A 27,624-nucleotide genomic window follows, 5' to 3' on the forward strand; every position below is an offset into this window, starting at 1 on the left:
TTGGGCCAGTATTGTCTGGGATGTAAGTGCAGCAGGTGCTGCTGGTCTTATCTATCATTTTACAAACACCCCCCTTCTCCGCTAGAATCATGTCTAGGGCCATCCTGTTTTGGAATGTCATGTAAGAGGTGGGGCCTAATTGGTCAGCAATTTCCTGCAGGGCATCTCTGGTATAATTCACGAACCGCTGCTGGTTGTAATAGACGTAATTTATCCAATCTACGTTCTTATTAACAGTGATCATGGGAGTCAAGGACTCAAAACCGGCTTTTACTTGGTCTCGAGCTTTAAACTCGTCTGGGACCCCCCTTGGGACTCCTAGGGCATCTATATACATATATGGGTCAAAACTGCCTGCTGGGGTTTATATCCCCAGGGTGCCCCTGTATTCCAGGCCGCTGCTCCCAAATAATCACAATTCTTTCCTCATGACCCCTTGGTGACACAGATATATCCCTCTCCATGGCCTGTTGTATACCACTTTGTTCTGTCGTAATACTTAGGGCAGGTGAGTATTTTACAAGGTGAACGTTGTATGTGGCCACATGTGTGTTGGAGGAATTGTACCGAAAAGTGACTAGCCCAGCTTTCTGAGTAATAGCAACCTGTCGTGCTTCAGCAGAACTGAGTATTAGAAGGATATATAGGATCATGGTTCGTTCCCCTCGGTCTCCTCGGGCTCAGAGACCTTCTTGCAGTGGGAGGCGTGTATCCGCGAGTTCTTCCCGGCCACCTTCACTGATGTGGCGGCTGGAAAGGACCGTCATATCTCGGTTCGAGGGAGTGCTTTCCCACAAACTTCTTTACCAGTACCCAGTCTCCAGGCACTAGCCTGTGTGTGCCTGTATCTAACTCAGGATCTGGAATGGAAGAAAACACTTGAAAATGGATTCGGGTTAATTCTCGTGACAACGTGGTAACATAATTAGTTAACACATCAGATTATAGTTGCAATTGCTTGTCTGGGGGCTGGACAAAACAAAATCTCATAAGGGGACAGGGAGTGTTCTCCCCTTGGTGTGTATCTGACACCGAATAGGGCAACGGGCAGACTATCTGGCCAACTCATTCCTGTTTAATGGGACATTTTACACATCCTAGACTTTATTATGCCATTTAATTTCTCTACTTTCCTGGGGATGGTACGGGGTGTGGAAGGCTAGTGTGACCCCTTGACCTGTCCATTCCTCTGTGGTCACTGATGCTGTAAAGGTGGGGCGGCCCTGGTCACTCTCTATCACTACTTCAGTTAAAAGTTTCTTTGATGTGGTCAATTTGTTGTTCTCTGGAAGGGGTACTTCTGTGGTGTCTTCTCTGCGCGTCCTGGGTTGCACTTGGCACAGATAGCACATGATCTGCAAAAGTTGTTTGTCAATGTGGTGATCCCAGGTGGGTGCTGTATGGTACTTGTTGATGTTGATGAGGGAGTTGGAGTTCATAAGGTTCTTCGACAGGTGGGCTGCTCCATGTGCCCACTGGACCACTGCTGGATACAGACTTCTGGGTAGGCAAAACTTCTTGCTGCACTCAAGCAATCCATCCTTTAGAATTGCTCCTTTCTTCTTCCAGGCCTCTTTTTCTTCTGGGCTTGCAGTTCCTTGAAGTTCCTTCAAGTGGTCTTTGTTCGCTGGTAGGGTCTGTAGATTCAGAACTGGAGTAGAATCTTCTCCTGGTACCATCTCTCCTTCCACTTCACGTGTGCCGCTTGCTGCTTGTTTGGCTGCTAAGTCTGCCAAATGATTACCTCGAGCTTCCTGTGAGTTGAGTTTGCCGTGAGCTTTCACCTTCAAGATAGCCACTTGAGTTGGCAGAAGTAGGGCATCCGTCAAGTCCTTGATAACCGAGCTATGTTTTACTGGTGCCCCTGCCGCTGTCTGTCAGGAATCCCCTGGCCTTCCATATGACTCCAAAGTCACGTGCAACCTTGAGACCATATAGATGTTTGCTCTTCCTTCGTCCAGTCTGCATGCTGTGGTCCGTGCTTGTAGTTCAGCCTCTTGTGCAGACATCACTGATGGCATAGCCTGTGTGGTACTTGCCTTGCTCATCGGCAAACCTGGAGCCATCAACAAAAAGTGTGAGGTCTGGGTTTTGCAGTGGCTTGTCGCTCACAGTGGAGAAATGTGTAGTTGTTGTTTGTGATTATTTGACTTTGCCACTAACAGGAAGGTATCAAGGGGCAGTACCCTGTACTCTGGGCGTGATAGGAGGAGCCCTTTCTTGATTGGCTCTCTGAGGCCTGAGACAAAAGCGGAGGACAGCATTTGGGTGTGTGCTTTATTTTGCATGTTAAATCCTAAGTCAGTAAACAACTGTGAAAGTCTAGTGTGCACTGAACCCTGTAATATGCTCCAGACTGGTCCACTACAGGATACAAAGGGATGGGGCTGATGACTCGGGTCCTCTGGTATATGACTTGAGTGCCTTAAAATGGCCGCCACCATAAGGTGTCATTGGGATTCTGGGTTGAGTGAGTGCAGCAAGATGGCTGCCGGCTGGGGGTGGAGCACTCGGAGTGGGATGGAGCTCGGTGGGAGGGTCAGATAATGAGGAAGTTGCTGGAGGAGACGAAGGGGAAGCAACTGAGGGCCAGATGCCATAACAGGGCGGTGACACATAGTAAGTACCATCAGCTCTTAACACCGGATAAAGGGAAGTTACAGGTTGCGTAGGCCTTCCGGGGTGTTGGCTGGGTATACCAAGATGGCCGCCACTGGGTGTAGTAGGGGCGGGACTTCCAGGGTGGACAATTCTGCCATTGGGGATTCTGTGCCGTGCTTCTGGGACATACCCAGGAAGAGACGCCTCCATCATAGGGTGGGGGCTGGCATTTTTCAGTTAGCGTGAACAATGATTCATTCTCGCTGGCACATTGGTAATACATAAATACAATCTGTCTTCCCTGCTGCAGCTGCTGCTCTATCCAATTTTCTTTGTGGATGGCCTTGGCCACATTATACCAGGCTTCCGCTGCCTTTAACAAGTTAATGTCATCTAAGACACCCCTTTTTTTCTTTTAATAACTTCCGCCACTCCTCCCACTGTGGATTGTCCACTATCCCACATACCTTTGCCAACTTTCTTCAACCTTATCACATACTCCCCCCTCTCTCTCTCCCACCAACTCACATACCAAAACACCCTTTGCTGGTCTCGTCAGCTTCTGTCCCATCTTCTCTCTCTCTCTACAACAGATTTCAGTTCCTCCAGCTGCAGCTGTACACTTGTGGTCAGATTTCACTACACTGACAGTTCCTCTTTTTACGTATAACTCCTGCCGAAGCGAGGGGGGCCTCTGCTCGCCCTCACTTCTTTAAATGATTACATTAATCACGGGCATACAGACATACAGACATTACACCCTAACTTAAAGGGGCCACCCCACAGACCTTGTTGAGACCCAGGATTGCTGTAGCACAGACCCCGCAAGCGCGACATCTGGCGCGCCCCCCACCGCCTTCAGGGAGAGTTTATCCACGACACCAGCACATTATATCTCTGTGACAGTCTTCGTTCCTTCTGGCGTCTCACAGGTCAATACACATACAACATACAATGTATACAGGTGGCAGATACAGATTACACAGGTTCTTTATCGGACCTCGGGCAAGTTACCTGTCTTTGCTGACTTTGGGAGCCGATATGAAGACAGAAACAGGCCAAATACAGAGGAAGGAAATACTGGCAAGAAATATGTCTTACCGTATGTCAGAGGTGATCAGTCCCTGCCTCGTCCGTGTGTTGGCTCGTCTCAGTCTCCTCTCGATCGGCTGTCCTTGGTGCAGAACCCGAGGTTCCATCTGGGGTGCCAACTGTTTTGGACCTGCTCACAAATTTGGATCGGATCAAAGATTCCGTACTTATATCTGCCGCCTGGCCTGATTATTTATAGAGTGCACACTCAGAGAAGAAAGGAACGCTGAGACCAGTTGTTCAGAGTAAGATACTTCTGCTTTTATTCTTCCACCTAACAGCCTTTTATAGGCAGCTGCACGTGGTGTATGTTTTGTATGTTTAATCGTAGCATTGCAAAAAGCATTCTAGCTTATAATTGGTTAGATCCATTCATGCATAACTTCCTTCCAGGATGTTTATGACTTTTGTCTTGTGTGTTGTCCTGAAGAGGAGGTGCTATCTTAGTTCCTATTTCTAGTGCGTACTTCGGATATAAGGGGGAGGGGTGCATGAGTGAGCACCAATTTCTGAGTAAGGTTTTGAGCAAGGTAAACAAGGGCAAGGGAGAGCGAAAAGCAAAATAACATATATATTACAATTGATCTATTGAGATAGGCATTTTGTCATAATCATACTTAACCACTTACATTACACAACCATACTTTAGTGAAAGTTGTTTGTTGCTGTGAACTACTAGCTGTGCCATGTGATAATGACCTGGGGCTCAGTGATCATATATACTGTATACTGTGCGGTGTGATATTCTTTTAGAAAGAATATATGACATTTTCGGCAAATCCTTCTTCAACCACCCTAGCTTCGTTATATTTAATTAAGTGTGTTTCCATTTGGTGTGTGCTGGAGCCTTTTCTCGTGATCCTTGACAAATTAATATGTCCTTAGCTTATGGTTTGTGACTCACATGTCCTAGAATGTAATTTCTGTGTTCTGAATATCTGCCTTGCTTTATTTGACTCCATTTCCTATAACAGAGTTTGTCTCCTCTGTCATTTGATGGCTTTGTGGTCTATCTGTTTTTATACTTCTCCTTTGCTGCAGCTCTTTCTATTAACCCTTGGTGCTCCTCACCTACTTCGATTCCTTTCTTGTATATCCTCACTTTGTATTGTACTGTGTGCATTCCAAATCATTGTCTTTCGTTTTTACTGTTTGTCTTAGTGTGGTCCCCATCCAGAGCTACAGAGTGCAAACAACCCAACTCCACCCCCATGAGCTCGGGAGGAGATGAGGCATTCTCAGGTTCTTATCCCTCGCAATAAGCCATCACCAAAGATGGCACACCATCCTCTAGTTGTTTGCTCCTTCAGTCCTTGATTAGAGTTGTACAGATTCAGCATGATCATATATTTCTGTCCTTAGGATCCCTCCTATATTATCCCTTTGGCTTACAACTATGATCATATCCACGCTTTCTCTTGATGCTGTACTAGCAGTGTACAGCTTTATACACAACCAATACCCTTGTAAATAAGGGGAAAACTGAATACAAATAGTTTTACTGGTTAGAAAATAGTATATGTCAAAATATTTATTTATTTGTTTGTTTTTTTGGTTTTTTTTAGTTACAATATAATATACAACAATGTAAATAGATAAAGACATTTTTAAATGGCATAATCCTAAAAAAAAAAGCCATAAAAGTTCAAATCAATTTAGAATCGTGGACACTGGCACTGCATGGTAAGAGTTCAAACCACTAACCCACTATGCTGCTGATCTACAAGTGATAATGGAATGAATAAAGACAACATTCTATCCCATTTGCAGCTCTTTCTTGAGAAGAAAACTTCCCTTTGTACATTTCTGTAATAAAATATCAACAGTAAAGTTTGATATATTTCTAAATCAATGCTGGCTCTTTAAAAGAAAATGTTGCTTTTCACTAAGTAGCATAAAGTTTAGTTAAAAATACATTTATTGTGGAATGTTTAAAAAAAATTGATTTTGTAAATGACATTCATTTAATGGCCTGTACGCTGATAGAACATGTGATATTTTTTTCTGTTTACAAAAGAAATATAGTACTTTTTCTCTTCGGTGTGGTCATTCTGCAAGCGTGACAAGTAGCTCAAAAGCTTTTCTTGTGGTATATAGTTACAACATAATCCATTAATCATTCATTGTGACCTTTTCACTACCAGGATATTTGAATGAAGATTAGCATTCAGAAATATATGCAGCTTACCCTTTTCACGGCAGAAGGCACACTGCCTTACAGGTATTCGGTGAAATTAATAGACTTGTGCCACCCAGAGTTCCGCTTATATAAAATAGCATGTAAAGGCTGCCTATTGCTACACCTGGTAAAATAATTTTTAAAAAAGAGGGGCGAAATATTTGCAGAATGAAAAGGGTCAACATTACGTCTATACAACTGAAGGTCACCTGTCTGTGGCACATTTCCAGCAGTGAAATATAGGTCAACCCTTTTATAAAAATTCTACCATTCTTTATATGCATTGTGTGGACAGCAGGACAAAAGTTAATTCATAGCATGCTTTTTTCTTTTCATAATTCTACTTTTTGTATAACTGATAAATCAATTCACATTTTGATGCTGTGCCAAGGTAGGAAATGACAGATAAACAATTGATGCTCATATAACTGGCATTGTAGTATTGTGCAGTAAGACAATGGCATGATGTGAGATGAGGATATGTTAAACAGGATATTTTATGTACTCAGGCCTACTAAGAAAGGCAGATAGCAACATGCAAAATAATGTAAGCCACACCAGCCAATCCAAAAACATATTTTATTTTCTTGACTGCTCTACATTGATGATGCAGTCTGCATGTATGAACAATCACATTGCTATATGCAATTCTTCAAGAGTACCTTTATTTAAATACAAATATCTAAATTGAGCACATTAATTAGATACAGGCCTGCACATACATTGTGTTAACCACAGAGCACTCCAAATGCTGGGAATCAGCAAAGTGCAAATATTCATCTCATCTCATGAGGTTGGTGCTTTGCTGTGCCACTGTCATCTCTATTGGTCATTGAGCACATCCATTACACTTATTGACCAAAAACAATGCTCAGGGGGTGGGATGAGGGAGTGGACCCAAGTGCAAACTTCATGGGAGTAAGTAAATATGTGCATACGTTGGGGCTTCTATCACACTCTAAAGACAAATGCAGGGAGTTCTGAATTCTGCATTTATTTTATTAATTTAACTACATCATTGATTTAAACTTGCCTATATCTCTTTTTGAGTCTATTTACTTTATAGCTGCTCATGTTTTTTTGGACAGATTGCATCTTGTTTTATTGATAAATAATTTGATCTAACATTTTTTTTATTGAATATAATATTTAGTAAAATAAGTGCATCTGAGCATGCTATAATTACAGCTGGGTACAATAATCTTCAATATGTTGCTATCACTATATAATGAAGCAGAAAGAGGCATGCAGGCTTGACTCCATAGCTAAACCACAGAACTGGTAGTGGTTACTATATCTATTATGCCTATTGCTTCATCACTGAGTGCAATTAAAAGTCTATATAAAGGCAATGTTTTGGCTAGGGTGGCCAATGGTCAGACACTCTATCAAGTTAGTGTCCCTGTTAGCGAGATTCATCTCACTATCTTGTCAACACCGTAAAGGCTAGGGGTAATTTATGAAAAAGGACAGTGGTGTATTTAGGTTTTGTGCTGCAAGACTACACTGTATTAGCCCCACCACGTCCTGTATGAGACATTTTTTGTAATCTGTCAGTCGCTGGATACAGTGTGCACGTTGTATCCAGCTTCTGACAAGTTGCATTAGTAGCGTAGCAGGGAAGCCCGGGTCTCAGGTGAGCTGTAAAGGATTTATTGTGACCCCGCCTAGCCAACCTGACACGTTGCAGAGCCCACCACAGACCCCGCATATTCCACTACCCAGATATCAAGGATAACTTTCCACAAACGTGTGGGAGGGTTAAAGTGTAATTCTTTCTAACTTGCTGCACACATTCCCTGGCAAGTTGTAGACTTGCAGAACACTTGCAGCACAAATTCTAGTTGACGCTTTTTGAATTTGTAGCAAATTTGCTTGGCAAGTCTACAGCAAGAGACCTGCAGGTCTTAGCAAGAGCTCTCCAAGTGTACAGCACTTTTGCAAAGCACGTTGATCTGGAGTCATTTTTTTTCAAACTTGCAGCTCAATTGCTTGCTATCTGGGTAAAGACCTCGCATAGCCTACCTTAGACCTTGTGGAGCCCACCACAGACTCCGCATAGTCCACCACAGACCCCGCATATTCCATCATAGACCCCCACATAGCCAACCTGAGACTTTTGCATAGTGAATTCTCACCACAGTCACTAAATTAAGTGACAATTTCCTTGCAGTAAACAACCTATTTGCCTTTACTAAATCAAATCCTTTAATTCACAACGTGATCAGATTAGGTTTTTTTTATAACATAATTTCTGAACATGTAAACTATATTCAGTCAAAAATAAATTAATTATTTATATTCTACTGTGATATGCAGTATGTATTGATCATATGAGGATTGTGGTTGGTAGAACAGGCAATGCCACAAACCGTATACATTTAAAAATGCCTTTCCATTTAATATAGCTTTTCTTCCTTTTATCTTTTTAATGGCGTCTCAGTCACTCAGTTTTCAACTATTGACATATCAGAAAAAAACAGACCAATATTCCCACAGTTTAATAAAAATGCAGAGTCTTTCTTAAAGTTGTAATTTCTTCTCCAGTAATTGGTTTCTGGAAACAACGAGTGCTCCTTTCAAAGGGTACATAGCAATTCTCTTTTTCAAACCCTCATTTATTGTCTGACAGAATTAGCTGTGTCCCCTGTAATGGAACCATAATTACTTCCCATACTCAGGAACAGCCACTTCTTTCTAACAGTATTTTTGAGTGAAAAAGAACTTAGGGAAGAAGACCTGTCACTGAAAATGAAATATTACATATAAATGGAAACAGTAGAGAATATTTTCCATTTAAAAAAAATCCAGTTTTACATTGTATTTTATCACAATATTAAAGGAATAAATTATGTGTTTTAAGGCTTATCATTGGGAAATAAGTACGGTATATTCTAATAACGAAATATATTAATCATATTTGCCATTTTCTATAGAAGCTTTTTAGGGGAAGCAAAATCAGCCCTAAAAGCTGATACTCTAACTGTAGGTTGTAATCAGTTTTTAAAGAGAACTTGTGCTTTTCCTAAAAAGAAGAAATCTTCCATAAGTTCCTAATTGGTCCTAGTTGGAGAAAACACAGGGATGGGGACTCTGTCCCCATTTTTATGTGACAACACTGGTTCCTGCCAACTGCCAAGCACCAGTGCCGTCATGTGGGAGAAAGGGAAGAGAGTGAGTCACATGCCTCTGTACACCCAGTTGTAGTGGATATTTATATTCACTCCTGGCAGTGAGCAGAGCAGTGAGGGAGTGAAAGGAAGGTTGTATAAGCTGCCATGGGTGCTGGATTTAAAGTGCACCTTTTACTTTGACCTCCATGGGAAATGCATAGATTGATTTTTTGGTAGAACTCTAGCCCAATTTTATTTTTACTTTCGGAGGGAGAGGTTATTCTGTTACTGTTGGGGAGATTTCTCTAACGTAAATCAATAATAAAGTTTGGGAGGTTCTAATCCTCCCCATACATATAACATTTAATTTGTTGCTGTCAGTGTCTCCTCACTTCCTGTCATGGTGGGGAGCAAGTTTTTCAAGTATTCCACACACCCTAAGGTGTGGAAAACTTGCAGCTGCAGGGAAGCAGTGAAGCAGCAGCATTTCAAGACACAGGCTGCTGGAAAGGTAAGTTTATTTACTCTCTGCATTCATTGAGATGCATTTTTTAAATTGCAGAACAATATAGGCTAAAGTTTTTTTTTTTGTACTTACGCACAATTAATAAACATAATTTTGCCTTGTATGATGTTGAATAAAATAATGATTCTAAATGTGAAAAAGTGTGAAAGTAAAAATAAAAATGTGCAATTAAACTTCAGCACGATGGATGCAGCTGTTACTGTAACATGTAGTAGCTTTTCAAGTATGTAATTACTTTAATAGCAGCTTAATAACCTTAATTAGTTCTAAACTGATTAAGTGTCTCATGTAGGATCATGCTTAAAGTTTATCATTACTCTTATTGCTTAAACCAAAGCTTTAGCTATCAGCACTTATTAACAGAATTATTAACCAAAAACCTAATATGATGGATTATTGTATTTGAAATAATCTCCTTGACTGTTAGTGTATTCATGTTAGAGCTCTTTTCATTCAATGCCTGTAGGAGCCTTCACACAATGATAACCTCTTCTAGATACAAGCTGTACTTGCCCATCTAATTGTAAAGTATTTTCAAGATTTGAAGGACATACAAGTACTTGAAAAGTTATATTTTAATATACTTCAATTGATTTTATAGTTACTACTCAGCAGGAAGATGTGCATTCTATTCATCTCTATGACTGAGCATTACAATAGAGGCACCTCCATACTCTGATGAGGATAGCAAGAGTGCCCAGAGCAGTGCATGCCAAGGCAGTTGGCATCTCAGATCTGTGTTACTATTTAATTTATTGATTTAAACGTCAACGGCAGGTGTTCACCAAGCACTTCATCTCATGAACTCTTTTATGAAGTTTTGAAGAGTGTTAATTGACCCTTATACAGTTATTATAAGAAAATAATTTAAATAAGGCTGCCATTATGTTGTTATAATGCTAAATTCTCAGTAAATGCACAGCAACAAAGTCGATGTGGGTGTATTCCCTAGCACTCCAGTAGAGTTTGAGGTGGGTATACTCACTGGCTCTGCAACAGTCTTTGAGGTGGGTGTACTCCCTGGCACTCCAATAGAGTTTAAGGTGGCTGTGCTCACTGGCTCTCCAAATGAGTTTGAGCAGAGAAAGTACTCAGTACAAGTGAACACGTATGTAAATCCTTTCTGGAGGATGGAAGGCCACACATAATGCAAAGGTCGGAGCCAGCCAGGCAGCAGAGCACAAAATCAGGAGGCAGAAGGCAAAGTCCAGGAAACAGGCCGAGGTCAGGGGCAGGCAGCAATCCAATTGCAAAGACCAAACAAACCGGGTCAGGCAGGTCACAGGAATCCAACAGGTGCAATCACACAGGTACGCTAGCTGAAAAGACCATCAGCAATGGAGCAGGGGCAGGCTCGTTTGTATATGGTGAGCTTAACCAGGTAGTAGCATCACTTCCTGTGTGACTGCCATTGCGCGTGTTTTTGCGCACTTCCGGCTTGCGCATCTTTTGGTCACATGGAGATTTGGTTTGCACTTATGCGTGGCTGCCATCTTGCCCTTACACACTGTCTCAAAGCTAACCACCTCACTTTCAGGACTAGGAACTAGCATGGAGCTTTATAGTGATCTCAAAAGATTAACTAACCTTCCATCATTTACTCAACCCCTATTGACCCCCAGACATTTATTGACCCCCTATTTATTCCCAGCCATTTTATATATGCCTTGGATAGACCAGTCAACCTTTTCAGTCAAATCTCCATAAATAATGTTCAGTATTTAATTGGGCATACTTTATTATACAGTACAGTTACTCTAGAAACTTCAGATTATTCACAGAGTTAAGTTAGGCATTCAGCTATTCAATAATAGGCATGTGCTTGTAGGTGGCAAAGAGGCAGCTCTATAGTTATTAGTCACAGATTTTTGCTATCATTAGTAGAAATACAGACAAGTATAAGCTTATTTGCACATCACCATAATATTCTAATTAAGGTTCAGACAGGTAAAATAAAAAAATGCTTTGTGTAAAAGAGATAATTATACAGAGGGGTGTTGCATGGGTGCCAAAAGGTAGTGTTCCTACAGTATCCAGTGATGCAAATCAGACTCTGTTTATTGATTTCAGGTCTTGACTTCTATAAAAGGCAATATTAAGTTAGAACTTGGATGTAATAAATCATTCTTTGATAAAAAGATGCATTGAGATTTTCAGCTAAGCTCCCACCTCATTGTGTGGCTCCTTACTAAATTGGTTTAATTTCATTAATTATCTTTAACAATGAACTCCAGGCAAACAGCTACATATGCAGATAAAATACAAATAAAGGAGCTGTTCTACCTGCTAAGTGATATTTCTCTCCATCCAGTCCTGAGATTCACACATCCCAGCCAGGTCCATTACACCAACTTCTCTGTTACAATTATAGACTTTAGAAGGGATACAGTGGTGTCCTCACTGGCTGGACAGTAAACAAACAACAGGAAACTGATGGGGTCATCACTCTGCTTTCTCATCCTATCAGCATGCTCCTTGTAAGCGCATTTGCATGTAGCATGTCTGATTGACTCCCAGGACTGCCCTCCCTTTGCCATTCTCAGTAGTGATGTAAAGGGGATAGCAAGAATCTGATTCCATGTCAAATTCAGGTACTTTCTCCTACATTTTTAAAAAAATACTAATTTATTAATAAATAACACGTGGCATTAATTTGTGCTTTTATATCTGAATGGAGATCATCTTTAAATCTTTCTGGAAAAGCATTTATGTCTGCAGTGTCACTGGGGTGGCACACTGTACATTAGGATGGTATAGGAGGAAACATTGGATGAGAGTATGAGACTGGTTTCAGTATCTTCATGGGATCCAGGACAACACATTGATCCTGCTAATTTATTATATGTCATAGTCTGAAAGCTAGCATTGCTCCAACAGCAAGACTGTGTTTTAGTCTGCAAAAGATAAGCAAAAGATAAGTATTTAGATTGCTCACGGTTGTCAAAGCAATATTTAAAAAAATAAATATTAGAAAAAAAGTTTAAAAAAAAGTAAAGTCATATTTAAAAAAATAAATATTAGAAAGTAAATTGGTACCAAAGTTTCCATCTATCATTTAAATGTACTAAAGGTGTATTACAATTTATAGTTTACCATAGTTATAGCTTAATACTGATAACAGTCTCATGAACATCGGAATGTTCTCTAAATCTGATTCCTTTTGAAAGCTTTGATGTAGCAGAATGCCAATTATAGAGGAGGTCCACTATACACATACAAATTATTGACCAGGTCGAAATGTTCCTGAAGGATTAATGAAAGAAATATAAGTTTGCCATGAATTAATTTATTTTTCTTTGAAAGCATGACTTTCATCTTTGTGATCAGAACCTACTTTCTATATTGTCATACAAAAGGTGGATTGTGTGTACACTGAGGCAAACTTATTGCCCGTATTTATACAGGGAGGACTCGTGGCACAAATCATGACACACAGTCAAATAAACATTCGAAACTCAGATAAGCAGAAGACAGTTAACTGGTATCTTTATGTAAGAAAAGACCAGAGTACCCACAGGAAAAACTTGCACATTTTATATAGAATGATCCCAAGACCTGAGTGCTGCATGACAGTCGTGCAAACTACTGCGCCACAGTCCCTTTATTATGTATATATTTCTTGTTCAGTGCTTGACGGAACTCTAGAAAACTGATAATTTATTTTTCAAAGTTTGGAACTTATTAAAGTTTATTAGTTGCATTCTGTAAATACATATGTAATACAAGGTGAAGTGATACGCTCTTTATTTACATATTTATAAGCAACACCATCTGAGTAAGACTTTGAATTCTTAGTTGTCAACCATATAGAAAGGCAGAAGGGAGCAGATGAAAGACACATCCTTTGAAGGTAAAATAGCTTGTCATTAAAGTTCATAGCAGAGCACTGAAGTTTGTTTATTCTCTGTTGACTTAAGCACATTTTAATGTAAACACGTTAATGACAAATATAAATAAATGAACATAGCACTATAGTAAGCTAAACTAACAAAAAGTAAAAGTATTTCTTTTAATGCCATTTCACCTGCTTAGCATTATGCACTGTTCTCATCTAGGCATCTGCAATATGCAGCACAGTATATACTCAAGTGTCCCACATTTTTATCTAAATGACTTGCATATTAACACCTGTTGGAATGATGTTACTAATCAAATAAGTTAGCATTCCTTGAAATTTTGGAAAGGCTCTCAACCTTTTCAAGTTCAAACAATGTTTCCATGTGTGTAACTTTTTGCCAAGAACAGGGATCCAAACATTTTAAATAAACGGACAGTTTACTGTCTAACAGAGTGTTTTGGGCTCAGACTGTGGCCAGTAGAAATAAAAAAAATGCCCTGTCCTCAGTCGTCAGTGAGAGCAAAATTGTCCTTATTTTAGTGTCAGTGGTAGTTGGGGGTAGTAAATCCTCCTGTGTCAGTGAACAGTATACATAATAAATGCCCCTGTGTCAGTGGGAGTCAAAAATGCAGTTTTGTCAGTGGGAATAATAAATGCCCTGGCATCAGTTATCAGTAGAGGTTTTAAATACCCCAGTGTCAGTGGATATTGTGGTAGTAAGAAATTCCACTTTGACAATAGTCAGTGGAAGTAATATACGCCCTTTGTGAGTGGTCAGTAGAAATGATGCCCCGATGTCAGCAAATGGAATGGTGTCCCTGTGTCAGTGGTTAGAATGGTGCCCCTGTTTCAGTTGGATAAATAGTGCCCAGTCAATGGTGTTCACTGGAACCCTATCTGGTTGGCTCCTTGTCCCTCCATTTATCTGTGTAGGGATGTCACAGCTGGGGCTTTACTGTATAGGCCCAATACATTTACAGAACCGTGTGCTCAAACACTCTGCATTAGAGTGCCTGCTACAACCTGCCTCTCTGCATATATCGGTACCCTCTGTTTGGCTTGCGGTGAGAAAGCCCTGCATGCAGATCATCAGCTACTCTACCCTGATTTTATGAAAGAACAATACTATTCTCATTAGTATTTCTGAGTACAAGAGTTAATGTAGTGACAATCAATAAACTGATCATTGCAAGTGCCTATAAACACTATAAAGAAAAATGCCATGGTCTAAACAAGATTACACTCACAGTAAATCTGGTTTCTAGCCACAGACCTATCCATTCTACACTCTGAATGCAAAGGGAATGGTTCCAATAGCCCCTTCCATGTTGACTCCACCCATAGTTCCCAACAAGCGTATACTTGTTGTCATGTACCTTGGTGTGAGCCTGAAGTGACGAGGAAGGCCTGCCCTTGCAGCTCTCGTCTGAGCCCCACTGGAGATGGAACAGTAGTTGTACAGACAGAGAGGGGCACGAGTGCCTGTGGCTGGTATGACTGCTTGACACACTGGATATGCTGGTGCTGACAACTGAATGCCTGAGGTAGCAGGTGGTTGATAGCAGATCAGACAGCACTGGTGTGAGAAGCTGAAGTGTAGTCAAGAAGAAGCCAGATCGGTAACGTGCGGTCAGCGTGGTACAGAAGCAGGAGAGAGAAGCGAAATCAGGAGCAGGCCGGGTCATACACTTGCGAGCAGAGTGGTACCAAATCAGGAGACGGAAGAAAGGTCGGAAAACAAGCCGAGATCAGGCAGGCAGCAAGCAGTCAGAGTCAGGAATCAGGCTTGCTCAAACAGGTATCAGGAACAGAATCAGAAATGCTGAATACAGCTGAAGATCTCTCAGCAAAGTGCAGAAGTTTTTCGTGCAGCGATCTGGGCAGAAGCTTTACTATGGGTGCTGACTGATGTACCCTGACACTTGTTGTCTTCTGCTAGTGCCTGCTGCCCCCCATTCAACATAGCATGCCGCTACCTAAAATCTCAGTCTCCATCATCAAACGATTAACCACTTTGGAGACTACATCCTTGCATCCCTAACAGATATACTGTATATTACACCCCCGGTTAAGAACCCCTGTCTCCCTTTTCTTCATAATCATCAATCAATTAGACAACTACAAAGTTTTAATATTGGAAAACGCATATAGGGGCTCTGCATTGGTTTCAAGACTGTGTGGCAATAAATTCCTGTTTTCATTTGCTAGTAAAACTAATATATTGCTATAAAGTACTGACAATATACACAATTTAAAGGTAATAGTCACAAGACTTTAGACTTAATTATAATGCAAGGTAGTGACATTCCTGCATCACATTACCTTTAAAAATTCCAGTATCATTATCCACACCAATTGCCAATGAACCTTTTCTCTGTCTCCAGTCACTTTTTATTACTGGAATCCTACTTTCCAATAAGTGAATACGCTGTTCCTAAGTTCCTGTTTGTCTGATGTGTTATTCCATTGTTCACTAGTAATGTTTATTTCCTTATATCCAAGAAGACACAGCTTAGTCACAGCTGCACTTATTGCAGTAGAGAATCTTTCAAGCCTTTAGTTGCATAAGCAATCTCTTTAATAGATGTGCCAGTTGTCAAGTTGTTTTTCATATACACTTTAATATAAACACTCTTTTATCTAGCCCAGGGAATGGAGATCGCAACCTTCATGTTAAAGGTGAATCATTACTGTTACCATCTCTTACATATGTGATTATCTTATCTGTGACAGCTCACACTGATACACAGACTGCAGGGAAATTAATATCAATGCCAAATCACAGCTGAGAGCAGAGGTTTTCAAAACATTGTGTCTAATGGCAAATTCTCCTCATATTTATTCAGATGAAAATATCAGTCTGCATGTGGTGTTTAGTTTCTATGCAAGTTGTGTCTGCAGGGTATGTTTGGCTTATAATAATTATGTTAGGAAATACATAAGTAAGCTGCCTTTGCTGCTGCTTGTTTTTAAATTTGAAAGCTTCGGGACCGTCTTCCCTATCCTTGCTATACTACTTAATGAGTCCCTTAATAACTGTATATCAGGTGACATTTCAAAACACCTGGCCTGCATGCTTGTTTCAGCTCAGTGACTCTCAAAGAATGGACACAACTCTGCAGTAGATATGGATGCATAAGTTAATGGGGATTCATTAGCCCTTTCGGGGTGCCATAGATATACAGGTGAAACCCGAAAAATTAGAATATCATGCAAAAGTTAATTTATTTCACTAATGCAACTTAAAAGGTGAAACTAATATATGAGATAGACTCATTACATGCAAAGCAAGATAGTTCAAGCCGTGATTTGTCATAATTGTGATGATTATGGCTTACAGCTCATGAAAACCCAGATCCACAATTTCAGAAATTTTTTGGCAGTGTGGGCAGGTGCCAAGTCCTGCTGGAAAATGAAGTCAGCATCCCCATAGGGCTCGTCTGTGGAAGAAAGCATGAAGTGCTCCAAAATCTCCTGGTAGACGGCTAAGTTGCATTAGTGAAATAAAAGAACTTTTGCACGATATTCTTATTTTCCGAGTTTCACCTGTATTTGGGTCATTGCTATATTACCTGGATATGGGCGGCCCCATGTCCCACTACTGGATCCACCTTTTTATTATTTTTCTCTCACTACTGAGTCTTAGGCAAGTATATTTATATGGTGCACTGTCTCGCTCGGTGAGGTACATTGGGAAACGTTCCCCTCCACCTGTACTGTGTTAACTTTTTCCCTTATTTTAATTTTTTGTTCTCTTCTCTTTTATTTTCCCTTGCTGTTTTCTAATTTGTTAAATGCATTGCTACGACTGGTGCCCATGGTGTTTGGGATGCAAGTAGCATGCACTGTTGTACTTAAATTGTGTAAAACAATAAAATATTTTCTCAAAAAAGAATGGACACAAGGATAAGTATGACAGGCCTGGAGTTATTATCTTGAATCAGCAAGCACAGCTCCCTTATTTAGACAATGACATGTTCCTGAGATGCAACAGGAAGCTAGAAGAATGTCTTCAAAGTCAATGGAATTCTCTTCTTACACAGTTGACACTAAATAGATTTCCCCATTGCCCAATCCCCGTTCTCCATCCCCTCTATTTCTCTTCTGATAACAACTTAAACATTTAGGGGGGGTTATTCACTAAAGAGCCTAAAGGATTTGGCCGCACATTTGGCTAATCCTTCGGCTCACTTCAGCTGCAGGAACCCTTTGGTTCAACCCGAACTGAAGGGCTGCTGTACGTGCTAGGAATGCTAGGTAGGATTTTTAGGGGGGAAAGAAATTCCCCCCTAATTGTAATTAATCCCTGACCCTTTTTACTTCTGGTAGGTATTTTAGGGGGACCCCAATGGCCAAAAAAGGGAAAAAAGTGGGGTCCCCCTAAAATCCCATAACAGACCCTTAATCAGAGCAGTGGTCTGGCACCATACCAGGCCAAATGCCCACGGAAAAGCCACATCACCCCCTGGAAAAGCAGCTTGTCCCCATGCCGATGACGACAAGGACCTCTTCCCTACAACCCTGGCCCAGTGGTTGTGGGGGTCTGCGGGCAGGGGGGCTCATCTGCATCTGGGCACCCCCTTTTTACAGGGTGCTCCCCGATGCTGCCCCCCTTTGTGAATGCGTAAGGGATAGTTGCTACCCCTACTCATTCACCAAAGAGTACAGTAAAAAGTAAATAAAAAAAACAACATGAAAAAATCCTTTAATTGAACAAAAGAAAGGTTTTCACATATCCTTTATTCTTAGAAATTGTCCAACATTGTAATCCAAAGGTCAATCACGTCATCCAGCAATGTAATCCAACATCAATCGCAATGAACGACACCCGCCGACTCGCCAAAATTATAAAAGTCCTGCCGCCCCAAATGCTACTGCTCAACTCCCACTGCAAAATGAAAGGTCCGGCCCGAATGTAAACAAATGGGTGAAGCGAGTAGTGACGTCACGACTCGCTCCGCCCATTTGTTTTCATGCCATGGCAGCTCATTGTCCTCAAATGGCATGTAAACAAATGGGCAGCATGAGTCCTGTGACGTCACGTGACATTTTTCATTCTGTTCACTACTTCTGAAGTGGCGAACAGAATGACCGAGCCGAATGCTGAGCCAAGCATTTGGCAATTCACTTTCTGCCGTTCGCCCCCTTTGAGAATAGGGGTGAACAGCAGGCAATGAACTGCCAAACGTTCGCCTCGGCCAATCCAGATGTTGCATCGGCTGAGGTGAATGTGTTCTTCCCTTTGGTTTGGCCGAACATGCCAAGGCTGTTTGGCTGAACCGAAGGAAAGTGAAGTGAGCTGAATGCAGTTCATGTATGGCTCAAAATAGCCGTACAAGGCTCCGGTGAATAGCCATTCACTTTACTTCTGTTCCGTTATTCATTCGGCTGTCTTTGACAGCTTAATGCATAACCCCCTTAGAATTTTCCATCACTTTCTACATGTACATAGTGGGTCACAGCAATAATAACTTGACAGGGGTTATAATCCTTCCACAATCTTCCGAAAGTGAAACAATAATTGGCTATTAATACACTTTAATTCCTCATATTAGGATAGTGGCATGGCTATGCAAATACTCCTCTATTAACTATAACACATGACCATTTTGTGAACTACTTTACTAAGATTCGATTGCAGATATTTGCTTATGTTAGTGGCACGGTTAACTAACCTTCAGAAATTGCTGGTCAAGAAGGGAAAAGTAGAGGGTTCATAGCAACAAAGGTATAAAGTTATGACAGCACACCAGAATATTGCAAAAATAAGGTGTTATTTCAGGTTTAGAAGCAAAGGCATACATTGTCATGTTGTTTGCTTTGACTTGTTGTATTGGGCTTATTTTGCTGGCATATTAACCACACAAAAGCTGTAATGCTCATCTCACATGTCAAAGACAAATGTCTATTCACACCATTAGACTGCTCCATGATATAGTGGGTGTATATCTGTTTGATATTTTCAGCAAAACTAATCGATTAGCTCATAAATACATGTTCAAAACACCTTAGCATTTTAGTACATATAGAGAAGCAAGCAGATGTGCAAATAAAAAAACTTTACCTTTATCTTGCTGACCTTTGAAAGTATTATTGGTTTCATGATGGGTCCTGCCAGTTCAAATTCTCTGCAAAGTTTCCTGCAGATGCAGTGGTATCATGGAAGGCATTCCAGCAACCCTTCATTTGTGTATACTCCCTAGGCTTAATCATTTTTGCTTGGCAAGGAGGAGCAAAGACCATCTACAATATATGTAAAGGGATGCATGGCATTTTTTTTTAGAATCACTATAAGTATTTATTTATTTTTCTTCATGTCTCCAGACACTTCACATGGGTTGTAAAGAAATAATGATTAGTGTTGCTGCCACTAAATAAGTTATTATTGTTGTAAAAAAACGGATGGACGGCAAGCTCCCATTGGCGAGTCGCCGTAATTAAACGGCTTTTTTTTCCTGCCCTGCGCACATCCCCCTCCTGCAGTGCCGAAATTCCTCCCCCCTCCTGCATCCTCACCTTTAATTCCGGCCTCCACTGCCCCATCTGTGGCCCGGGAGGGTGTCAGCAGGAAGAGGGGAGGGAAATCAGCATCTTCCTCCTTGCTGATCTCCCTCCGATGTCTGAATGCGGAAGTGATGTGTACTACATCACTTTCCGCATTGAGCTGTCATTCCTCTGGTTGCTATAGCCAGAGAAGAAGCTGTTGAAGCAGAGTGAGTGCAATAATTTTAAACACTAAACTGATAAATGGTAAAAGCTTCAGAGTGAGTGCAAAACATCAGAGTGAGTGCAATAATTTTTAAACACTAAACTGATGAGTGGTAAAAGCTTTTAAAGTGTTACCTAAGGACAATTTTGGGTATTGTAGTTTTTTGAGGTTTTGCAGGCGCGCACAATTTTAAGACTTGACATGTTTGATGTCTATTTACTTTACAGGACCCTGACTTTTATATTTTACCAAAAAATTGGGTAATAATACATGTTTTATAATTTAATATAAGGGAAACAGTTTTTTTTTTCAAAATGTATGGTAATTTTTTTGGTGGTAATTAAATACCACCAAACGAAAGCTCTATCTGTCCCCAAAAAATGGTATAAAATTAATTTCAGTACAGCGTTGCATGACGGAATAAACGTTATTCAAAGTACTGCAGCGCTGAATACTGAAAAATGGCCTGGACAGGAAGGAGGTTTGACACTGCGGACTTCAAGTGGTTAAAATTGACATATTTTTGGCCAAGGACCTAATAACCCAAAGTATGAGATTTCTTTAGAAAACTTGATGAAACTATACCATGTACTGTATGTTAATGTATAGTACATTGTACAACTAGTGGTTAAAAAACATCTGTGGTCATAAACCATCATGCAGCAATCCTGGATTCTTGTTTTACTGCTTTAAATTGTTTAGAGCCATTAGCCTTGCTGCATATGGGTCCTGTGTTTGTTTTCCAGGGGCACAAGCTGTATGGAATAGGGTTCTTTACATGTTTGCTTGAGTTTCATCTCAGTAACCTGGTTTCAATGCACTCACACAAAACACAAAAACATTCTGACGAGTTATTTGGTTTCTACCAATAAATTGGACCTTGTTGTGATAATCTCTATGACTGTGAAAGGGGCATTACAGTGTACACCTTTGAGGAATGGGACTGATAAGGATGGACTTTATCTCTTCTAAAGTGCTCTAGAATTTGGTAGCACAGTATAAATGAAAAAAATAATATATTACTTTAGTTTAATTTACAGCATAAAGTCTTGCCAATATACATTTAAAAATAATTGTTATTGTTTGTATTTATAGCTGAGCCCAGTATTTAGAGATACGGTGCTAAAAGGAACATTTAATGCAACTCTACCAAACCCATTGCTGAACCAAGTGGAAGGCCCTTCACGGAAGGACATAGCAGATAAACAGCCATTTTCTCTAAGTGTCTGACACTGTTTAAATAATTGGTAAGTAAATGTTAACAATACTTGGTGTGAATATTCAGTGTGCAAAGTGTTATAAATATTGTCACAAGCTACAAGCTAGCAAATACTGTTGGAAAATTCTAAAGGTAATCCCTACTTTTTGCAAACTTTAAAACCCTCTGTTCTGCATCATTCAACAAGCATGCATGAGCGTGAACACAGTGTCATCTAGTAAGAGACAAGTGTTAAATTCGTGTGGTAAAAGACATATTTTTCATATAATTTCTGTTGATCCACACAAACTGTAATGTAGTGGTGGTCAACTTACCTGATACAGGGAATTTGAAGTGTGGCCGCTGACTAAAATAGGATGTACAATTCAGTGCATGTAAAGCTACAGAAAACTGTTAGACTGTATACATACTATAGGCAGTGGTCACACACAAACTTCAGGCATGCTACAGAAGTGGTGGAAGACTGCAGATATCCTGTAGGAAACAATTAAAAACTAGGGAGTCATGTTATAAAACTGCTAGAGATGACTGCTCTCTACATACGCTTTAAAATGACTGGTTCATCATTAGATATTTCTCACAGTATGATATGCTATAAAAGATCAGAAAATACGTAAACAAGGTAATGAACTGTAAAGAAAAAGTAGAAAATTGTGAAACAACCCAAATAATTTATTCTGCAAAACTTAGTCTAATGAATTTTTTCTTCACTGCCTTGAGTAAGCATCTGGGCAAGGAAGACTTTAACTAGTGCCTATTGGAACCTCTGGGTCTCTCAATAAGGGCCAAAAGGACCATGTGACCCTTGGGCTGCTGCTTTAGCATCAGGGCCTTAAAGTGACACTAAACTTACATTAAATACATGGGCAGTGCATAAAAATTGGATGTCAATGCATGGTAAGTGCATAGTAAATACATATTTTCACTAGCCATAAAGGGTCAGTCAGGTATTTTGGTTTCGACTTGATGCTAGTTAGCTGAATTGTCCATCTGGATTCTTATATTTCTTGGGGACACTAGCAATGAGATCTCTGCACCTGAGTTCTAGTTGCTGCTTATCAAATTGTCTCCACTATGGAGCTTTACGTTTCTAACAAGGATGAGACCTCTTTGTCATGACTAATTTTCACACTGGAGTTCTACAGAGATATAAGAAGCCAGAACATAATATAAACCACAGCTATCAGTTTTGGATAAATTGACCCTTAAAAATTACCCTGACACTAATTTTGTATAATTAAACTAAGACCAGCCTGTAATAGAAGAAAGCAAATACCTTTCTGGCTGGTGGTGTACCAAGACTTCACTAAATTGCGGACCTCTAACCACCACTGGCCAACACTTCCGAGTGTGTCATATTCCTGCTCTCCTGCCATGCACTGTGGTCCCTTCCCTGCCTTATGCCGCTACCGGAAACATAAGGGTGACATATGGGTCAGTGGGAGGAATCACTGTGCATTTGACTTACCTGGAAGTGTCACATACTAGTGGCAGCTGGACTTCTGCAATACAGCAACGTTTTAGAACATCACCTCTCAAATAGGTGTTAACCTTCTTCTTTTACAGACTGGCCTTAGTTTCATTATAAGAAGTTCATACCAGGGTTGCTTTAAGATGCTGTACATTGATACATAAACTCTAAATATTGATCTCAGTATCTGATTTCTGTTATGTGTAAGTGACATTCAGTTGTGTTTATGTTTGGCACACATTAGCAGAATTTTTTATTTTTACTGCGTTTATACAATATTTCTAGCAAATGTTATGTGACTTCTGTAAGCTCAACACACTTTCACAAAACAGAGTATGTAATCATTTTAATCTGTTGTGCACAATAAAAAAGAATTGCTATTAAGATAAAAGTAAGTATCTGCTACTTAAGTTTTCCCCACAGATTGAAAGCCTGCAGCATTTATTAGACCACCTGTAAAGAAATAAGTTTCTCAAACATAACATTGTATTTTGCAACTCCATTGCTGATTTAAAATGTAACTGCTGGACATCTGTGGAATTGACAGACCCATATCAGAATGGTTGGTTTGTATCCAACGAAGGCTCTCTTGTCTATTACAAAATATGGACAGGGGAATTTATCACAGATGTTGGGAAATAGATGGCAGGTTTTCGCATCAAACACAGAAAGCAAAGGCAGTTTTATTAATTTAATACACATTGTGATAGTTAAACATAAAACATACTAGTTAAACAAAAGCATGCTTGGTATAAGATTGTTTTATTGGAAAATGCCCCATAATGTAACATTTTTACTGCTTTTACTTACTTTTTAACATATTTGTACGCAATTTAGGAATAAAATGATCTCAGTAGCCTGAGTGAAAGCAGTAACTGTGTTTTTATTAAATGTTTCCTGTTATTAGGGAAGACAGCATCAGATAATAGTGTTAACTGAAAACAAACCTCACTGTAACAAACATCATATTTAGGGTCAACTTGCTTGGAAGTCTATATGCTCTTATAAAAATATGAGGCAACCCCCTCCTTCTCCCTAAACTGTTTAGGAAGTTCAAGTAAAACCAGAAGGCATATACTGTAGACTACATACTGCACTGATCTTCGGCTTAAGTGGGCCTCCTAGCTTGAATTATAGCCAATTTAGAAGTATGCATTCCCTTGCTTCCCAAGAGCATAGAGAGCTGCAAATATGCAAAAACACATCATTATATAGTTAGTCAGGTTGAAAAAAGACACAAGTCCATTGAGTTCAACCTATTCTATATCATTCTTCTAGTTATTGGTCTAAAAGCATGCAGAAACTAGAAATTTCAGGAATTTCAGCTACTCCAATGATGGTCATGTGGTAGACAGTCTTTTTGGAAGTTTCTTCCATTTTTAACCATAGCAACGAAAGGTTCAAGGTAACCTACCACCAACAATTTTGGTGGTATCACATTAGACAGAAAGTATTAGTGGTAGATTTGTGGCTGCATACTGATTTTGGTTTTTGGATTTACTGTTAGGTTCTGTCTCGGTGGCGTAGTCCCCAGGACAAATTGAGAGGATAAATCAGCAGGAAGACAGACATTACTAAATACCTGATAGTCTGTCAAAGCTGTTCATACTCCTTCCAAAACTTAAAAAAAGACTACAGATTACAAAAAGTTCCTATATTACAGATTACCAAATCTTTGAATGTGGTGGCTGCGTTCATTTTCAAGTTTTAGGCTAAGAACTTTTTTGGAAGGTACAATAAAATACCGGTTGATCTTGACACAAATACAAATTGCCTTGTAAGTTTCTTTGAGGTAAACAGAAAGCAAGATACTGCATTTTTCTTCTGTAAACTACTAACCTCATTCTTCCCCATGAAATGGAGATGAACTAAAGCCGGGTATATACGCTTATAGTTTTGTTCATTCGACATGCAGGCTGAACTAAGAAATTATAACAGATTTCTCCCTCAACCCTTACAGGAATTGTTTGATGAATCCCCTGCTCTTTGCTGTTTATTCTGACAGCAGCAATCTGCCACTGTCAGAATACCTGAACAGAGCCAGCCTCTCTATCTCTATCTATCGTTAGCTTGAGCATGGTTGGCTGATACAAATGACTGGCTTCTCGTCTCTGATTTTTTTGACCACCCTGACACAAGTCAGCAAATCTCTGGAGTCTGTCCAAAGCCAAGAGATGTATTCCTTGTTATTCTATATGCAGGGCCGAAAACCTGCATTCAATATTCTGCTGGTGATGTATTAGGTTTCTGTATTTTTTATTTTATTTTTTTTATTACACAGGATTTATATAGCGCTTTACAAGTTGAAGGAAGACAAAACAGTCACCATACAATTTAAGACAAGATGGTTTTCCAATTCCCAGTATATTTTGTTTGCAATGTGTGTGTTTTGTTGTAACTAATGGGCTGTTCCCCATTTCCAGAATAATAAAAACAAGGGTTAAAGTGCTATTAAAGTCTAGCTTTTTTTTTCTCTAAATAGTTTAGTCTCTTTCATGTAATAGCCAATCTTTGATAGTTTAAGAAAAAAAAAATCATACTAAAACTTATCTTGAATGTCCGGCATCGCTCCCTCTCCTTCTCCTGGTGTGTCTTTATCTTCCGGTCTAAGGCGCGCTCACCACTAGCCCATACGGCGCCTACAATCCCCACAATTCACTAGCTTTTTTTTCTACTGCGCCTGCGCGGCGGCTCTACTGCACCTGCGCGGCATCTAGTAACGGGCGGGCGGCGGCTCTACTGCACATGCACGTCTCCTTGACGACGTGGGACGCCGAAGAGAGAAGAGGTCTGTGAGCCGAGGTGTCATCTGAAAAGCATTATGACACCTCGGCTCACAGACCCGAATAGCATTCGGAAACTCATGAATAGTATTCGGGAGTTCCCGAATGCTATGTAGCATTTGACAGCTGAGAGTGTCAAATGGGCGGAGCGAGCCGTGATATCACATTTAGGTAATTACAGTGATTACCTAAATATATATCAACACATAGGAAATAATTATTTAAAAAAAAAGACTGCAGCCATCACACAGTACACAATGCAATGAATAGGCTGTTTATGAAATAAACATAAGCAATAAAGTTTGTTTAAACAAAAAAACGAGAAAAACAACAACCTTGCTCTGCTTAGGAGATCAGACACAACACAGCAGCTGTTGCCAATCTAAACTGGGCGGGGATGTACATGTAGGGATGACCTCATCTTGTAGTCCTGGTTCATGTGAACGAGCGGACATACACCATACAAAGTTGCAGAGAAGAGGCAGTCAGCTGAAAAACGGAAGTTCTCCCCAGCATGAGAAGAGATCAGGATTTTAAAGGAAGAGCAGCAAAGAGAAGGGAAACTACCATGGATTACAATAAGGCACACATTACAGTATTGTTTTATGTTAAAAAAATCTGAGGGTTTAATGTCACTTTAAGGTATAAATTGGCCATGAATGCTGTAACATTTTCTCAAGCATGAATAGTGTACTTGCTAGTTTGGTTCTTGCTGCAGAGAGAAAGCCTTTTATTTCAGGTTTCCACTAACTTTTTAGAGTCATTGATTAGTTAAATATTTTATTTCTAAAAAGCCAAGTTGCCTGACTACCAGTGTGATAAGTGTGCCATATCTAGAAGTGGTGGTAGCATAGAGTGTTTGAGGTAAGGACTGGCTGTGGAGTGTGCTGCCTTGTAGTTTTTTAGTAACACTGTATGCTGACTGTATGTGTAAGTGGCTGCACCATGGATTGGTATACTTGCATCCTTGCATTACTGGTCAGCATCCTGGTGAATTAGGTAGAAAGGGACCATTAAAGGAGAACTATGAGGTGAGTGCTTTTCACTCACCTCATAGTTCTAGCCAACCTCTGACAATGACACTGTCAGAGGTCGGCTCAGTAGATCGGGAATTGAGCGAACACATACCGGTGTTCGCTGACTTCTCGATCCTGTCACGGCTCTCTGCCGTGACAGGAGAGGGTCTCGATTCCCCCCTCCACGCTCCGATCCTCCAGCGCTGACTGGCGGAACGGACGGGGGAGTGTTTGTTTTGCTACAGATGGGCATCCCAAGCCTGAAGCCAGCAACACTACAGATATTCCTTATCATTATGAAATACATACATATGATTCACTAGACTACGACTGCGTTCAAAAATGACAACAAAAGAAATATTGTTACTAATGTTGCTATCTTTGTGCCTAATTTGATATGTACTATATTACTATATATCATCAAACTTCTATCTTCCAATAAAAACAATTAATAAAAGCTCAAATTGCCTGATTATTTATATGCTTCTGGGTTTCTCAAAGGGGAGTTTCTTTTTGGTACTAGCAACCTATCTCTGTTATATCTCACCATGGGATTCTAGTGAAAATCAAAAGGTCTCCTCAAATATTCCTATTCCTCCTCTTCCTGAACTCCGAAATACCTAACCCCTAACTATTGCCTTAATTCTTAATCTTTCCCTCCGACATGAACCTTTCCCCTACAAGTGACCCCTGATGACTTATGTCTTAACCACCCTCAAAATAAAACATTAACTCTTAAATAAGCTACTATAATCTAGAAAATATTATTCTAACCAAAATATACCTTATTCATGGTGGAAACATCCTTTTACTATCTGGCTGTGCTTGGGTTCACAGCAACACGTTCCCTAAAGTGAAATGTAACTCTTTTTTTTAAAGGCTAGCTTTTCTTTATTATGTGGTACAATTTTTGGTAATAGAATTAACATGGAAAATTACTTTTAAAAGTAAAAATGTGGAAAATATAATAATTGCATCACAGTATCCTAAAATAGTTTAGTTTTGCTATCCCACAAAGGGAAATCGATGAGAGTCACATTTTTTGGAGTCGCCTTAATATTTTTGCATGAAAATCAC

The 27,624-nt window shown here is 40.0% G+C and overlaps 1 protein-coding gene across 1 annotated transcript in view; it reads left to right on the top strand.

Annotated features, from left to right (window-relative positions):
* Positions 1-21,299, top strand: part of STPG2 (sperm tail PG-rich repeat containing 2) — a 381,107-nt gene extending 359,808 nt beyond the window's left edge. The window contains exon 14 of the mRNA XM_018567630.1: positions 21,154-21,299. Coding sequence (XP_018423132.1) covers positions 21,154-21,288 — 135 coding nt within the window. The 3' untranslated portion in view covers positions 21,289-21,299. The remainder of the gene's footprint in view (positions 1-21,153) is intronic.
* The last annotated feature ends 6,325 nt before the right edge of the window (positions 21,300-27,624 follow it).

Source organism: Nanorana parkeri, unplaced genomic scaffold (assembly GCF_000935625.1).
Source record: "Nanorana parkeri isolate BGI_ZX_2015 unplaced genomic scaffold, ASM93562v1 scaffold1077, whole genome shotgun sequence".
NCBI lineage: Eukaryota > Metazoa > Chordata > Amphibia > Anura > Dicroglossidae > Nanorana > Nanorana parkeri.